General features: G+C 41.4%; 1 protein-coding gene across 1 annotated transcript in view; it reads left to right on the forward strand.

Annotated features, from left to right (window-relative positions):
* Positions 1-3337: 3337 nt before the first annotated feature.
* MGAT4A (alpha-1,3-mannosyl-glycoprotein 4-beta-N-acetylglucosaminyltransferase A) overlaps positions 3338-16985 on the forward strand; it is a 72706-nt gene continuing 59058 nt past the window's right edge. Inside the window, exons 1-2 of the mRNA XM_008934180.2 lie at positions 3338-3368; positions 6644-6954. Of these exons, the coding sequence (XP_008932428.1) occupies positions 6861-6954 (94 nt within the window). The 5' untranslated portion in view covers positions 3338-3368; positions 6644-6860. The remainder of the gene's footprint in view (positions 3369-6643; positions 6955-16985) is intronic.

Consider the following 16985-nt stretch of genomic DNA (forward strand, 5'->3'; position numbering starts at 1 on the left):
TAAATCCAGCAAGCAAAGCTGGAACACTGAAGATTTAAGCTTCCCATATTTTTAAAACACTTCACCCCCCAAGTCTCCTCCATTATGGGTTGTTATAGTGTTTGCAACTTAACACAACTTTGGAAGTTTGGGAGTGCTTAGTCTTCTCTCATTTCAGACTGATGCTCCAGTTGAACAGCAGTGGCTGTTCAGGATGGATGAATAACTTGGTAGGAAGAAAGAATTCATAAATTTCCCTGCATTAAATATTGTTCAGGCCTAAAAGGAGGCTGCCACCCTCACTAGAAGTAAGCAACATTTTAGTGTGCCAGCCAAATAGCCCCAACTCCTTTCCACTGGCAGCTGCAGCATTTTCCTTCACTGTGCACTTTGTCCATGCATCAAGCAGTGGAATATGCCAAGAGGCATTTGATTATTGCTGTAGTAGGTCAGATGGGGGCAATGTTGATTTTTTTTCTATCTTGAACTTTGCCTTGTTTCTCAAGAAACTAACTTAAGGGGAAGATGTCAGAGAAACAGTCACATTACACTTACTCTATTGTTTGGGGAAATTAATAGTTAATTGGATACTGTCAAGCTGTAGTCGGTAAACCCTCCTAATGCAAACATTCAATCAGTGAAAGGACAAAAAGTATGAAGGCTCAGATAGTTCTCGTGAAATAACTGTCATTATACTCATCTTGTAACCCAGTCTTTTCTTCAGCAGACTAAGCTCTCCCAACAAAAGAACTTTTATGTGAAAATTTCTCTGCCAGGATTTTTTTCCAGCACAGAAATGCAAAAATTCATATCCCTAAGCAACACTAATCTATTAGATGCAAACAATAGTGCCTTTAATATTTTTAGCTTGTTGGGATTTCTACAGAAAATTCTGCTATAGATGCGTCTGTGTGCATGAGGATGTGCATGCTCTAAATTTTGTTTGAAAGTTATTGTGCTGAATATGTTTTTCAATAAAAAATCCACTCCATTCCACTTCTTTGTAAAAGGGAGGATTGAGGCACACATTTGCATAATGAATTCTTATCACTCAATGAAAAAAAATCACAGAACAGCCTGAGTATCAAGACCTTGCAAACTTTTCCTGAGCTTCTTTTTTGCGCTCTGCCTGAGTTGCCACCAGCCCCTCTTTGTGATCTTTGAGAAAGACAACAAAATCACTGAGGGGCTACTGTGCAGGCACCCGAATGTGTAAAGATACTGTAATGTGTTGAAGCATTGGTAAGAAAAAATGAAAGCATATGGAGACTTGTTAAATGTCACTCTTCAGACAGAATAACTAGTAAGATTTTTCCACAGTTTCTAAAGTTCTAGTGGGGAACTATCCCACTATATCTAGCATAAGAGCCTTAATGGAGAGTAAATATCCATGGTTTCCCAGAGAAGTTGTGGATGCCCCATCTGTGCAGATGTTCAAGGCAGGCTGGATGGAACTCTGAGCAATCTGGTCTAGTGAAAGGTGTCCCTGTCCATGGCAGGGGGATTGGAACTAAATGGTCTCTAAGGTTCCTCCCAACTCAAACCATTCTATGATTCTATAATTCTATGGAGAGTGAAAATGTGTACTATGGGCTTTATCTGAATTAGGTGGAAGACCAGAAGAAAAGGGGAAACAATTAAATCTGTCAGAAGGATTGAACACTGCCAACCAGTTAGCACCACGTGACAAGAGCACAGCTCCTGTGAGGTAGATTGAATCCTACCCTGTGCTGAGGGTGCCATTTGATTTTAATGGAAGTTTTCAGACCCTAAAAGATGCATGGAATTCCAGGAACACATGAAAGGAACCACTGAAGATAGGGGATTACTTACAGAACAGAAATATCACAACCCTAAATAATCAACCCATAGAGCAAAGCTGCCCCGACTTTCTCACTGGTTGCACTTAAGGAACCTCTGGAGGAAAATGAGTTCACTCTCACGCCTCCAAAGCTGTACCTGTGTAACCACTTCGTGGGCGGCCCATAAACCACTGCCACGAGAACGCCCTCCCCAGAAGGGGACAAAGCACAGAGGATTCATTTACTGGCGTGAAGCAACAAGCTGCTCTTTATTTCAAACAGCTCTAGGAGGTGTTTATTAGCACGGTGTGAACTCAAAGGTGAAATTCACGACTATGACTTCTTGCCACTAGTGAGCAAGCGGGTCATACGGGGCACCGAGACGCGTCATTCGTGTGGCACTGACGGGCAGAGGGAGAAGCCCTCACACAGCAGGCCAGGGGTCGGCCCTCAGGAGAGACAAGTTCAGGATGCACCTCCTGCAGCTGACCACAGGGAACGAGGGCCCAAGTGCTGGCGCCGCCAAGCCTTTCCTGGGGCTCTCCCGAAATCATACACCCCCAAAAGCACAACCTAAAAAGGGGACACGCTGCGGAAAGCGCCGCGCCGTGAACACGCCCCCACCCGGCTCCCGCCGCAGCTGCTAAAGGGGCTTGCCGAGACAGTGCCGATATATAGCCCGCCCGAGGAGAGCGACAGCCGCCCAGCCAAGAGCGGCGCCATCCGCGGCGGCCGCCCACTTGCTGCCCGCGGTCCGGCGGGTGGGCGAGTTGCCGGCTCGCGCCGGCTCCATGCGCCCGGGGCGGTGGCGGTCGCCGGGTCCGGGCGCGCCTGACGCGGGGGCGGCGGGAAGGGAGCGAGAGCCCCGGCAGAGTCCTGCACAGCCCCCGCGACCCGACGGGTTCCGCCGCCCTGGATGCGCCGCGCACAGGTGAGCTCGCAGCGGCGGTCAGCCGCGTCCCGCCGCCCTGCGCGCCTGCCGCCGCCGCGACCGCCGGCTCTGGCTCCGCAGGTCAGGGACGGGCGTCTCTCCGCATCCTCCGAGCGGGAGTGCCGGCGGAGCGCTTCCCCTCGCCCGCGGGTCTCTGCCGTGTCGCAGCGGGAGGCTGGCCGTCCTGGTCCGCCATCTGCCGCCCGCCACCCCTCTCCGCTCCCGTGCACCTGCCGGGCCGTGCGGGCAGCGCCGCCGCCTCCTCCCCTGGACTGCTGCCGCCTCCTGCCTTCGCCCTCTGCCCGTGGGGGTGCCGCGGGGGTCCGGGGCAAGAGCGGCGTTGCGCCCCCTTCCTCTCCGCTGGCGCCGCGGGAGGCCCCTCTTTCAGCCCCTTTCTCTCTTGTGCCTCTCCCCTCTCGCCGGGATCCCGAGGCGGTTCGCGGAGTTTGCCCAGTTTCCTGCCTCTTCTATCCTCCCTCCGCCAGCCCCGCCGCATGCCCCGGGCGCGCCGCATCGCCCGCTGACCGGCCTCTCCGTCCCTCCCTCCCGCGGCCCCGTCTCTCTCGCCCTGGCCGCCGGCAGAGCTGCCGGCGCCCGATGCCCATCTCCCCCCGCTCATTTTTCGCTTCCCGGACGAGATGGACACGACCGGGGCGGTAAGACACCGAGGGAGGTCCCGACTAACTCGGGACGGTTTCCACGGAGGCAGCCGATTCCCCCCTTTCCCGGGTTTAGGGGCTGCGGGATGGCGGGCGGCGGCTCCAGGCTGCGCGCCGTGGGGTGTGCTGGAGCTTGTCAGTGGAAATAAGGTGGAAAAGCCCCCATTTAGCAAATCTCCGCCACCTTTTCCTTCTTGCTGTCTTTTACTCGTGTGCCGCTCTCCTCTGCCTTCAAGAACAACCCTTTCAATGCAACGCTGCTGCCGTGGTAGGTGCTCTCGCGCCCTCCCGGCAGGATGGGGTCTGGCTCATCCTCTCGGAAGTCTGGCACTGTTCATGCTATGATCCCGCACCATCCAGCCCTTCAGCAGCTGTGTGAAGAGCCTTTGCAGGCTCATTGAAGTGCATCAGTTTTTATGGTTTGCGGTTGGGAATACGCTTTGTATGTGTTTTAGGAGTGTCTGGATACGTACAGAAACTTGTTCTTTTATTTAAGACGTGATTCAGTAGGGTGCTGCTCAGCATCCAAGAGGTGCCGGAACCTTCAGCACCCATGGCCTTCAGCATCCAGCCGGGTCATTCCCTTCGTTCTGCAGTGGGAAAGGTTCAGATTATAACGATGCTGGCAAATTTCATAGGCTTCATCTGTCTAGTTATGCCCTATCATACCGTCATCTCAGACTGGATGACCCCTCAGTTAAATTTGTTTAGATTGTGTTGCAAATTATTAAAGAAACCTAAAGTGACCAGCTGGGAGTTAAATAATTTATGTGCATCTACACATGTGTTTCTGCTGGTTTAGCTATATGCATTTTTAAAAGCTGGGATGTGTCTGGTTCATGCATGGCCTTGATGTATGCAGTTTGATATAGTGAGATGCTTGAATAACCATCTAAGTACTGCTGAGCTCCTGGTGCCTGTGCTAAGAGGAGTGGTTGCAGCACCCAAAGAGAAGGATGAAAGCAGAACCAACCAACTCAAACCCATGATAATTATTGATTTGACACGATTTTGTGCACATTGACTGACAGTTGAATCACGTTGCTACTGTTCTTTTTACTTTTTGGTTTTCTGATTTTTTTCTGACTGTATTTTTTGTGGATTCCAGTAGCACAGTGAGAGGCCCTGATCGCAACATCTCGATTTTGTTGCAGCAAATGTAAAAATGATGCTCACATTTTTGGCAAGGCATATGGTTCACTTTCCTTGCATTATCAGTTGATATTTCTGCTCGCCTGATTACCCTCTCTCTTTGCATATTGGACCAGCTGTCAGTTGCCCCCACTGGGATAATCCATCTAACTTGCAGCCTGGTCCTTTGTGCACACCTGAGCTGCTCCAGAGACATCTGACAGATGCTAAAATAATGGGAAAAGTAGATTACAGTTTAGGCATCCTTGCTTCAGAGACACTTTAGAGTTAAATTGTTGGTGCCATTGATCTTGTGGGTGTCCTAGTTGCTTATTCTCGTAGTCTGGGAATCACCTGAACTTCCTAAATTCATGTAGACAGTCCTTATAAAAACCTTGGGATTTGGGATCTTTGCCTCTCCTTGCTATTAAAGTTTATCCAGACTTTTAACTTCTCACTGGATTACTATTACCTACCCTTCTGGCTTTTATTATGTCCATCTCCTTTTCAAAGTGCTGGTACTGATGATATTTACTCGCATACTGTGCTCTCTGTGTTAGTTTTCTACAGGTGTCTTAGTTGTCTTTATCCCTCATAGGTGTCTTAGTTGTCTTTATCTCTCATTGAGTTGAATTCAAGTTTCTGTTATCCTAAGACCTTTCACAACTCTTTCTGTTCCTGCTCATTATTTTATTTCTTACTGAATTTTACCATCCACTGTGTCTGCTTCCCATGTACTTGCATTTGTTCCTTTCCTCATAGGTACTATGCACTTTCAGAGTTAATGTTTAAAGCCACAAACCTATCTGTGCATAAAGTTTCTCAAAAGAAATTATGCTAATAACATTGTAGGTGAGGTAATTGTGGTCCAAAGGTAAACACTTTCTGGAACGTGGATGTTGTGACCAAGATTTGAACACAGGAGCATGTAGTTCTGCCACTTTGTTGTTCTCTTCTGTTCTTTTTTTAGCCATGCCTGTTGGTTATGTCTTGTTTTGCGAGCTCTTTGGTAAAGGTAATGTGTGCTGTGATACAAGCTTGGGAAGAGTAGTTCAGATTTGACTGGAATCTCTTGATACCGTAATAATAAAAAGTATTTTTCACTCTGTTGTTCTAAATGCAACAAGGCAAGAAAATGACAGAGATTGCTTCCAAGGAAAATTCAGAGCAAATTATTTATTGCTGAGTAACATACTTGTATCAGGTATAGTTTATAGTGGGGAAAAAAAAACTGGCAGTGCCTTGAAAGAACGTTGACTGCTAATGTTTGAACTACTGTAAGAGATGATTTAATGCTTTGGAAACAAGTCTCTCCCCCTCTTTTTCTTTTTTTTTTTTTTTTAGTTGGTTAATTTATTGCCCTATATTCTCTTTGTCTTGTTTAGTTAGGACAGGATGATTAGATGTTGGCTGTGTTTGATCAGTGGAGGATTTTCTAATCTTGCGATATGGAGCCTTCCTCAAGGATAAAACTGACCTGTTGGTAACTTATATTTTATCCTTGTGCCTGTGTGGTGGAGATAGAGGAGGGATATGGTCATATGGCTTTTTATGGGGCTTTTGGGTTGTTGCCAGTTGGTATAGATTGAGCAGTCAGTGCATATGTGACTGTAGTCTGTGCTTTAGCTGCAGCTGAGATAGGAAAAAAATGGTTGTGGATGGATCAAATACTCTTGCACTGAGCGGAGAAAGATGAGCGATGTGGGTTTGTAAATCTGGTCTCTCATTTTGCTGTGCATGGTTCTGCTGCTGCAGTTACATGAGGCCCTCACTGATTTCAGAGGGGTTTTGTTCAAGTAAGGACTTAAGAGTGGAGCCTTGAGTTGCTGCTTCCTAAAAGCAGCTTTTGTATCAGTTCATTACCTGCTGGGTGACTCGTGACCTTGCTTCAGTTTATATTAAAATTGTAATGTTGGTGATGTGTATGTTTGTCCTTTAATGACTGAATTTATGTGAAATACAGCTCCCCCAGACACAAGTGGCTTTAGAAAAGGGACACATTCCTCTAACAAGTTCTGTTCTCTGAGCCGAGAGCGAGGTGTGCATAAGACACAGCAATGAACGTGTATTTTGGTTCTTGGGGGGGGGCACTTGGAAATATTTTTTGGCATAGTCTCTTAAATTTCATTTCCTTTAAACAGGACTGGAAGAATAAAGAGAAGTTTGATTGATGAGAACTGTAAGAAAGCATGCAACAGTTTGGAATGGATTGATTTATGATACATCTGATATGTGAGAGCTACATATTGTGTCGCTATTGTCCAGCTGCTCCTGGTGGACTTCAGCTAACTTCATTGCAGCCCAACAGATAGATCCTCATCACTAATAGAACATAAACAAGTGTGATGCTGAAATGAGATGAGGCTCCGAAATGGAACTGTGGCCACCGTGTTAGTTTTCATCACTACTTTCCTCAGTTTGTCCTGGTATACTGCATGGCAAAATGGGAAAGGTAAGTAAAAAGCTCCAAAACCAAATTAACCTTCACAGGGCTGCATGGCTGTGTGCTGCTGCTGTATGATAGCTATCTATAAATTGCTTGTTGACTAGCTCTGCTACAGAAGGTACTGCCTTGATGAGGAATAAACACCTGCTAGTAGGTCCAGGAAAATTAACTTGGAGTGATCCTGATCTAAAAAGAAAAAAAAAATGTACCTGAAATAAAACAAATGCTGCTGTTGGAGGAACTGGTTGGTCAAGACTGAATAGTTGTGGTTTAGGTTTTTTTCCTGGTTTATGGTTGTTGGAAAACCATATGTTTGGTTTTGATTCATGGTTTTATTTATTTACCCATGTAACATATGGCCAATGGACCCGACTAGAGAATGTTATTTTTGGTGCTGCTTTCTGTCTTCCCTGATGATTTAGTGATGGCAGTGGCAAACTGCCAATCAACACCATTGAAAGACTTTTCTCACTGTCTTTGAATGAAATTTAAGATACTTTCTATCAGAGTTTCATGTAAGAAATGAGCAAATTTACCAAGTAATGGGAAATGCATCTATTATAACCACATAAACAATTTTCTAAAATAATTAAGTAACTATTGTGTGTAGTAGACTTTCACCTTTTTATATATCTTTGATCTTACTGCACTCCATGTGAACCCTGAAAAATTCATTTTTCCTGAGGATTGGGACTCTTTACTGAAAGTAGGGTAATTTGGTTTTATTCTTCAGTAAAGCAAATAAACTTGTTCAGCAATGTTTTCTAGAAGAAGAAAGGATTGTTCTTTTATTTTATAAACATCTGAACTCTTGAAAAATAGTAGACTACATTCTTCAAAGACCAAGTAATTTAAAAACTAATTTTGTCTTCAGTGATTGTTTGTTCTTATTATTCTGCTGAGAATATTATCTTCAGTTGAGCCTCAGGTCCAGGAAGAGGAAGCTGAGGCTTTCCATGGATACTGTCTGTTGTAGCATAGCCAACTCGTAGCCCTTATTTAAGTATAAAAGAAGCGGATGAGTTCTGTGTCATATTGAATATTTTTTTCCCACTGGGCATTTGTGGGAGAAGCAGATGCCTTGTGGTGTGATTCTGCTGTAGCAGTTGGTTGGTAGGCCACCCTTCTGAATGCAAGCAGCAGGAAAAAATGTCAGCTTCTCAAGGTTGTGGTAATATATAGATCTTTTAATTGGACAGCAGAAGTGTAGATGTGCCAAAGACAGACAAGAAGAGAGTATCTGAATAGCACTGTAAGTAGTATTTTCTTCATTTTGACTAATAGCAAATTCAGTAGTTATATTTTTATTAATTTCTTGCTGAAGAACCTCATAAGAATTTTACTTTCACTTCAGCAAAGATAGATATCTATGAAATTCTTTATCATGGTGTTTTTTCTTTCTTACATAATACATGATTTACGTGTCTTGGTCTCTTCTGTCAAAGTGTTACACAAGGAAAAGTCTCTGTTAAAAGAAATTAACAAAAATCTGCTATTTGGGGCTTTTGTTAGTCAGACTGCTCTTTTTTATACCTTTTTTTCCATCTGAATGCTCAGAATCAATACTTCCTTAGTTGGTATAAAATTTCTGCATTTATCATCTTCAGATCTTACTGTTGAGCATTAGGATGGTAATTTGTTAAATAAAAATCAGTGTAATGATATCTCAGTAATGTGTTAATTAATCATAAATCATAGTTACAAAACTAAAGTCTAAATCACCTGTGCTTAAGGTGTTGCTTCAAGAGAAGTTTATACATAGAACGTTATTTTTTAAATTTTGCGTAGGTTATCCAAAATCAAAACAGATTGGAGTTAATTTAGTACCATGTTTTCATTCAGTGCACCAATGGAAAAGATTCAGAAACTGATGATAAATATTTGCCAAGGTTTTTTGTCCAGCTTGATGTAATTTTATGTTTATTTAGTAAGCCTCGTGGGATGGTATTTTAATTGATAATGTTTTCATTCCAAATTTTTTGAGTGGCTCAGTTTGAAGAAAACAGTGCTTGCTGTTCCCATTCACTGAAGGGCTGTTGGGCGTCGCATACTTTGATTATCATATTTTGTTATTCATTACATTTATATTGCATTTAGATTCCTGTATGTTTAAATCTTCAGATAGCAAAGTAAATCTACAGTAGGAAAGAAAATACTATTTACACTTTTTGAAAGAAAAAGCAACCCCCCTCAAATCGCTCAGTGATAACTGAAACAAATTTTGTTTTTTAAAGCAGAAGCATAGTGCTTCTTTCCAACAACCCTAATCCAGTCTTCAGGTGATTCATTTTAATTTAGAAACTAAGATCTTGGATAATTATCACCTAACATGCAGAATCATTTGTAGAATACCAATTAAGACTGGGATTATATGATATTTTTGTAGATCATATCTTCACCTAGTAAATATAACTAGTTTTAGTCTATACAGAATAGGATTTAGACACTTCAAAGTGATACAGACTTTGGTACTGCTTTAAAGTGCAAAAATTTGTCTCTGCAGAACAATGCTTTGCAAACTTCAAGGATATGCTGAAAAATTGTCAGGAGCTGACGGAAATACTCTGTCTGAAGTGCCATCGCTGGAAACAGCATGGATTTAGCTTACCCTGTGGTCTCATTATGTAAATAACATTTCACAAGGCAGACACAATGGCCAATTATATGTTTTGATTTTAAAGGTAACTGTATTTGAAGAAGGTTGACTGAAATTTCTGTGGTCCTTTGAGAGAGTCTTCAAAATTAGCCCAAGATCTCTGTCACTTTCTGGACCTCATGCAGTGTACAGTAGCACTGGAGTTGCAAGGAAGCAGTACAAGCCCTGAATACACATGGGAAAGACCTCTCGTGAGGGATTCTTGAACAACAGTTGTAAGGCCTCTTTCTAGGGTTAAAAACGTGCTATGGCTAGCGTAAGTTAAGTAGATGTTGGAAATCAAAATTACAAAATGCTGATTACTGTGGTGCACAGAAGGACCACTTTTAAGGGATCTGTAATCACTTCACATTCACAGTTAGTTCAGTGTAAGATGTCCTTGAATTCCTCCTAAGACTGAGCTCTTATGCAAGGAATAACTTTATGCTTAATACCATCTCTTTTGACTGAATCGTGCTTTCTGGGACTACTGACCTGCTCAGGGTCACAGGTCTTCACCATCTCCTCTCTGTTCTAGAAAAGTGTGGTGTATTTTATCCTAAAGGCACTGCTTTTAAGAAGATCTAACCATTACAGATCAGTGCTGTGTACCTATTACACCAGTCACAAAAATGACCTCAAAGCTGTGTAGAGAGTGTAGTCTTGATGCTTTTTAATGTGACTATTGGTTTGAGTACATAATGTTCCAGGAAGAGCTCCATGATGCTCAAGAACCTCCTCTTCTTACATCAACAAACTTCCTAATCCTAATTCATTGTGGAAATTGAGAAGGAAAGTAAATAATTTCACTGAATTAGGGCAAGCACAGTAGGATTTAATTCAAGTATTTTTTCATTTAAAATATGCACGTTTTGTTCTTGGCCAAAGACGGTTGTTGGCAGTGTCTTACATGACTTTTAGAAGGCATTTGGCTACTTGAAGTGTGAGAACAAGTGTGGAATATATATTGTGAAAATCTGGTGCAGTTTAGCCCTTCAGGATTGGCTGAACTATGTCATTTTTGTAGCACTCTGAAAACAGTGGTGTATTTCATCATTCTCCTTTAAAGATGAAGAATTAGTTGGAAAAGCTTCTGGTTTTCAGTTCATCCAAGAGTGTTGCTGTAACTGTAGAATTTTCTCACCGTATGAGGATGGCTTATTTTGGTATGCTGATATAAATTCACATGTGAAGACCTCTGAGAGAACTTGTGAGATATTTAGCTCGCTTCCTAATTTGCTAAATATTCACTCATACTTAAGTAATGAAGGTTGGAGCTACTGTTTCCTTTTAAGCATGATGTCTTCTCTCATTTGGAGAGAAAATAGCCTGGAATTTATAATAAAACTGTTTTCTTCTCTCTCCTCTGGCTGTTTTCATAAAATTAAAATTACCATGTTGTTTCTCAGCCACAATAATCAGAAGTGTTCAAAAACATCTAAACTTAGCAACAAGGATAAGAAAACCTAACCGAGAGGAACCTGACAAAAAGCCTCAGCCAATGGTGGAAAATTTTGGCATAAGAACCCAAAATATTTATTCCCAGAGGAAGAAGAGTCCTATAGAAAGAACCATAGAGGAAACAAGACAAGGAAGACAGAATCGCTCTTCCTTCCCCTTCCCCCACCTCTTTCTCTCTTTGTTTTTCCCCCCTTGGCAGTGGTTATGCAATATTCTCTTGTAAAAAAAAAAAAAAAAAGGTGAGAAATCTGAGAGATGCATGTTAGTATTTTGCAACCATAACCCACCTTAGTTTATACTTTGATCCCAAGAGAAGCTGTTATTCAAGTGAATGCTGCTACAGCCTTCTGGCTGCATGTTCTGATTTTCAGAGTTATGTGCTGATTTCCCACTGATGTGAGTTAAGACAAACCAATCAAAAATTTCAATGGACTACAAACTGGGAAGGGTGAAGGCAGGGGAAGGGGAGGGATGGGCTGGTATGCTAAAGTAGAAAGTGTTATAACAATTTATGCCAGTTTGGAGAAGAGAGGTTTCTTTCATTTCTGTTAAATAGAAGGGAAATGTTGGGGTTTTTTTGGAAAATCTGTTGCAGATCTTACAGGAGCTGAAATTAAAGGAAATAAAAAGGTTTTTTTCTTTTTAACACCAACACATGAATGTTACTCTGGTCTTTATCTAAAATACACTTCAAGCTTGTTTTCAACAACAGATTGGCCTATAACTTAAAAAAAGGAATTGAATTTCGTTAAACCTGGAATGTAGGTTTGGAATGGTTACTGAGAGTCCTGTGGAGGTAGTGAACACCCTGTCCCAGTTGAATCAAGCAGAAGAGGTATATATATTGCTGCTCAGGTGGGCAGTGTTTAGGTCTGAAGTATCTTTTTGTTTGTCTTATGCCTGTTGCACCAGAACTCTTCTGGCACCAGTGATTTTTGGAGAGCTGCAGTGAAAAGGATTGCTACCAAAGGGGCTTTTGCAGCAATGCCTTCTTCCTTGATTTTTTTTTTTTTTTAGTAACCTGCTATCCAGGTTAGCCAAATAGTTTATGGGATTATAAAACTTGGTTGCTCTCAGAGCATTTAACATCATCTGGCTTAGCCAGCATCTTGAGGTGCTGCTCTGATTACAGCCCAGTTGTTAGAGTTGGAGAAAAGCTGTACTTTTGCTCAGTGTGACTTCTCCTAATACTTCTTTATACTGAATCTTCTATGCTTGCATGACTCCCCTAAAATCCTGGTTGCTACTCACATCCACAGACTATCATGTGATTAATTTAGCCAAACCAGGAAAGACAGTTGCATCTGACAGAGCTGCTCATATCCTACTGTAAGAGATGTATTTTACAAATGTACAATGGATTGTAAGCCAGTAACTGTGTTCCTAGAGTAGTTAAAATAGATATATGGTCATATTTTAATAGTGAACAAGAGGGGCTTTGCAGTATTCTGTTGTGGTTGATATTTTCCTTAGTGAATCTGGGTGGTGAGAGGGAGATAATTCTTATTGGATTTCAAACAGCACCATGATGAGAGGAGCAACAAAGGTAGACAAAGAGGTTCAAGTTTAAAATAAATTAGGCAAATTGGAGACCTAGTCAGGAAGGGGGGGTGAATAGAGGGTTGAAGGTAGGGGAAAATGCTGCAGTCAAAACATGGGGCACAGTAAAGAAGAAGAAAATCAAATGTATACATAAAGAGTGGGGAAGAAATTTGATGTTAGCATGATAGTTAGGAATGAAAGTTTACTGTAAATCCCATGCTAAGTGTACTTATCACGTTATTGCAGAAAACAGAAGAAATTGTACAAAAAAGGGGTGTAAGGAAATAAGTATAAAGTCTACTGCTCCAGCAAGGCACAGGAAGTCTTCTTTCTGCTCTGCTTTGTACTGTGTCTGCTTCTGTATGGTGCACTGAAAGAAAATAGATTCATTAGATGGGATTCAAAGAAGCAACAAGTGATCAAAGATTCAGAAAGCCTACCCTGTAAGGGAAGGATAGGTGCCCTGACATTCCTTAGCTTAAAAGAAAGGTGTGATAAGAGAGAGAGATAATTCTGAAATACTCTAAAAGTTCTTGCCAAGAAGGTCTTGCCAAAGGAAATAAAAAAGGACATCATCTATTGTTTGTGGCCATAGTGACTAACAGGATATAAGGGACTGAAATTGAAAGGGAGAACAAGGTTAGGTAGTGGAAACAGTTTTTGTAATGGCGAGTATAGTTACATACTGGAGTAGATTATTGGCGAGGTGTCAGTGGTGAAGAATTCCCATGTAGGCATTTTCAAAAATAAGTTAAACTGGCAATGACAAGTAAAAGACACTGATACCATAATTGGTACCAAAGACTGGGGCTAGCACAAAAAGAGTGAATTACACTGGTCTTTAAAATCAATATGATGCTTCCAAAATAAGTCTTAGCTAGGAAAGACCTATGGCTGGCAAAAATACTCTAACTTGGAACTAGTGATCATGCTGAAATTAGTTTTGAGTGGGGGGCTGGACTACATGACCCCCAGAAGTTCCTTATAACCTAAATTAATGTAGTTATTCTTGACCTTTGCCGGGCTTATCTCTTCTAGTGCCAAAAGCAACATGACAGTGTATTTCATTGCTTAATAATATTGATGTTTGCATGAGATATTTGAGAGTTCCCTGCTATTATAATAAAACTTGATCCCTTAAAATACATAAAATGCATGCTTCTATTTTAGCAGAATCCTTTATCTGTTTATTGTTAATCTCTTATTGTTATTAACAGTAAACAGCCAATTCTATAACTAGGAACCATGAACATACCGTGTCAGAAAAATCTCAAAAAGATTTTTATTTTCTAGTATGATTTTGTATTTTTTTCTTTTATTTTTCTTCACTCACACAGTTTGGAGTAGTATCTTATTCAGTAACCTTATTCCTGCTGTGTAATTATGACTTTATTTGCTGCCTGAATAACAAAAAAGCCTTTTTCATTATTGATACAATTTTTAGGATTAGAGTCCTGTAAGTTGCTTCTTTTTAAGATGAGACACTGGTAAGTCTATAATTTAGTTTTGTTTATAACGCACTATGTTTTGTGTTCTGAACATGGCAGAAAGTGAAGAGAAAGCAGTTTCCTTGCTCACAGTGCAAGACTTTATTCCAACTAGTCTGTACCTAAAAAGCAATTACTCTACAGTATTGTAGAGCTGTGCTTCCAGCTGCTTTTCTGGTTTTCTCCTCAGCTTTCATGCAGCTTTCTGTCTATTCCTGTGGATGCTTCCCACAGATGTGCCACCCATCTATCTGACTGTAAACAACAGAAACCCTCTTCCTGCTTGTGACAGTATATAATTTTTCTGTGTAATGCTCAAAAAGAATTTAAAAGTTTCCTATGCTTATGAAGCACAAATATTGCTGTTGTAGCCTGCAGACACATCATGGTCTTGCATGTCAATGCCATGAACATTTTAAGTTTCCTCAGACAGTTCGGAGATGGGCTGAACTAAATCTTTTTTCCATAACAAATTACTAGTGAAGTACTTGTGCCAATAAACAGCCCTCATACTCAGTTGCACAGCCCCTAGACAAACTGTAGAGGTACCATTAGAGAGAGATTTGAATAAAACAAATGTGATGGGATTACATTTGATTTACAAGGTTGTTGTTAATTTGCAGCAATATGTGAGCATGATGAAGCTTTGATCCTGAGTTTCTTGCAAGGAGGACAAGTTAGAAAGAATATGTTCTCAGAAACAGAGCTTGTTCAAGACAGTTGTCAAGGCACAACAAGGCACAAAGAAACAAGAAGCATCAGCAACCTCAACCCACTAATGTGTGGAAATAATAACCAGACTTCAACAATGGCTTGAATTTTGTGCCCAAGCTAATAAAAATTTCTAAAAGTTTCAGCACTTAAAATAGTGTTGTTAAATGGTCAGGCTGTAGCACTCTTCTTACCAGTTATCTTTTGCTAGATGAATTTTCTTCTAATGTATGAAAATGTTAAACGTTTGACTGTGAATCAGCCATTACTAATCTCTATTTTATTTAGGAAACTGGCTTTCCTTGCTGTAGTTTGTGGCTTGTATGTGTACATTTGTTTCTGAGAGGAAGGATAGGAGTAGTTTGAAGTAAGAGCATCTTAATTTGTATGCACAGAAACTCACTGACTTATTGACAATTCTGTAGTAGAAACAAATCACGTTAAAGTGTTTGGAAGCTTTCAGGTTGTCAGAACTGGTTGCTTTTCCTGTGTGCTACTGTGTTCTCCTTTCCTGTGTACTTTGTTTCCTTGGCCACATTGGACTGTAACTTACTTATACGGAGAATATCCAGCGTCTTAACCCTCAAAATCTGAGCCCCGAACATTCAAGAGTATGTGAGCATATTAATGTGATGATTTTTGAAGATAGTTTGGGATACACACTATCTGGGTTTTTTTTCTGGACATGACTTCTTTTTCTTTGTGGAAATCTTGCCTGGGCAGAAATCCTTCAGATGTAGAGCCTGCAGCCCCGGATGGGTGGATGCTGCTACACAGGCATCCTGTTGTTGACCAAATTACTGCATTACCAGGAATTCCAATTGTGTACGCACAGATTGTTTAAGTGTGCACAGTAAATGACACCTTTGGGAAATTTTCTGTAGGTGTGTATTTGTGATAAGTAGTTGCTGAGAGATTGTACAATAGTCTATGTGCTTTTGGGATGTCTGAGAGGGGTCAGTCACTCAGTTACTGCACAATTGGTTGGCATATTTGCTCTAAGTCACATTCTGGAGGATGCGTAGAGGTGAGTGTGGAAGTGTCAGGCTTAAATATTTTTACTTTGCACAAAGGCTGTTTGCACTCTCTTGATCAGAGAGGCTCTAGACAGAAATAGGGGAGACCTTTCTGAAATTCACATGTTGACAATGATAAACCAGTGGCTTGGATAATGAATGTAGGATGGCTGTGGGTAAATTCTTTCAAAGTTGAAAGGTCACTGCAGCTTCTTTTGCATTAAAACATGCGACTGTATACTCTCTTTCCTTCTGTTACTCCTTCATAATACTTTTTTAGTCTGTCCTTTTGGCTTTGTTCAAATGTACCGTGGAATACAAATTAACCTTTATTAGCACTTGCAATTTGTGGAGTACAAATTAACATGTATTCCTCTGAGTTTGGAGGAAACAGACTGTTAGGACGAGAGCCTCTGCTTGGTCCCACGAAGGTGTACCCTTCCCACCCCACAGTTTTGGCTCTCACTAGGCACACAAAGATACCAGAGTGCCAGGTGAGAGAGCTGGTTTATTTAAAACTCAAGACATAAGTTATATGTCTTAGTTTTGGATTGTTCATGATACTGCTGGTTTAATCCTCCTTCAGAGTGTAGAACAAACTGCTTGTGATTGTGTTTGTGGGTGTATTTTTGTACTTGGTCCTTTTTTAAATTAGTGGAGAATAGCCCTCTGGGCCTTGCAAGAATCTGTGCTTCAGCTTTTTTCTTTTATCTTTATCTGGTGTTGAGCGTGTTACTGTTTGTTCATGTTGCTGTGATTGTTAAATCTGCCATAGAAGAAAAAGGCATTCATGGCTACTTTACTGTGTTTTTATTGAAACATTATAGATGCATTTTTCAAATGGAAATTAAATGCAGGAGACTGGTATATTAAAAGGGATGTTGCCATTTGTGGTATTTAGGTGGAACTGTAGAGTTGGTGGCTGATGCAGTTGACTCTACCCTTCATTCTCAAAACATTCATCACCATGGCTGGGCTTCGCAAACGAAGATTTGGGAAGGGCTCTACCCACATTTGCTACAAAGCGCACTGGTGGCTAAAAAGGCCAATACGAGATGGACAAGTCCGGTTGCAAAAGGCACAGCAGAAAGGCTCCTTAGGTGGTATCAGCAAGACACGATTCTTTCTGTGTTGTCTTTTCTCTTCAATGATGATCCTGCATGCTTTCTCAAAAGAAGCAGCAGC

Source organism: Manacus vitellinus, unplaced genomic scaffold, assembly GCF_001715985.3.
Source record: "Manacus vitellinus isolate BGI_N305 unplaced genomic scaffold, ASM171598v3 scaffold_7_pilon, whole genome shotgun sequence".
NCBI lineage: Eukaryota > Metazoa > Chordata > Aves > Passeriformes > Pipridae > Manacus > Manacus vitellinus.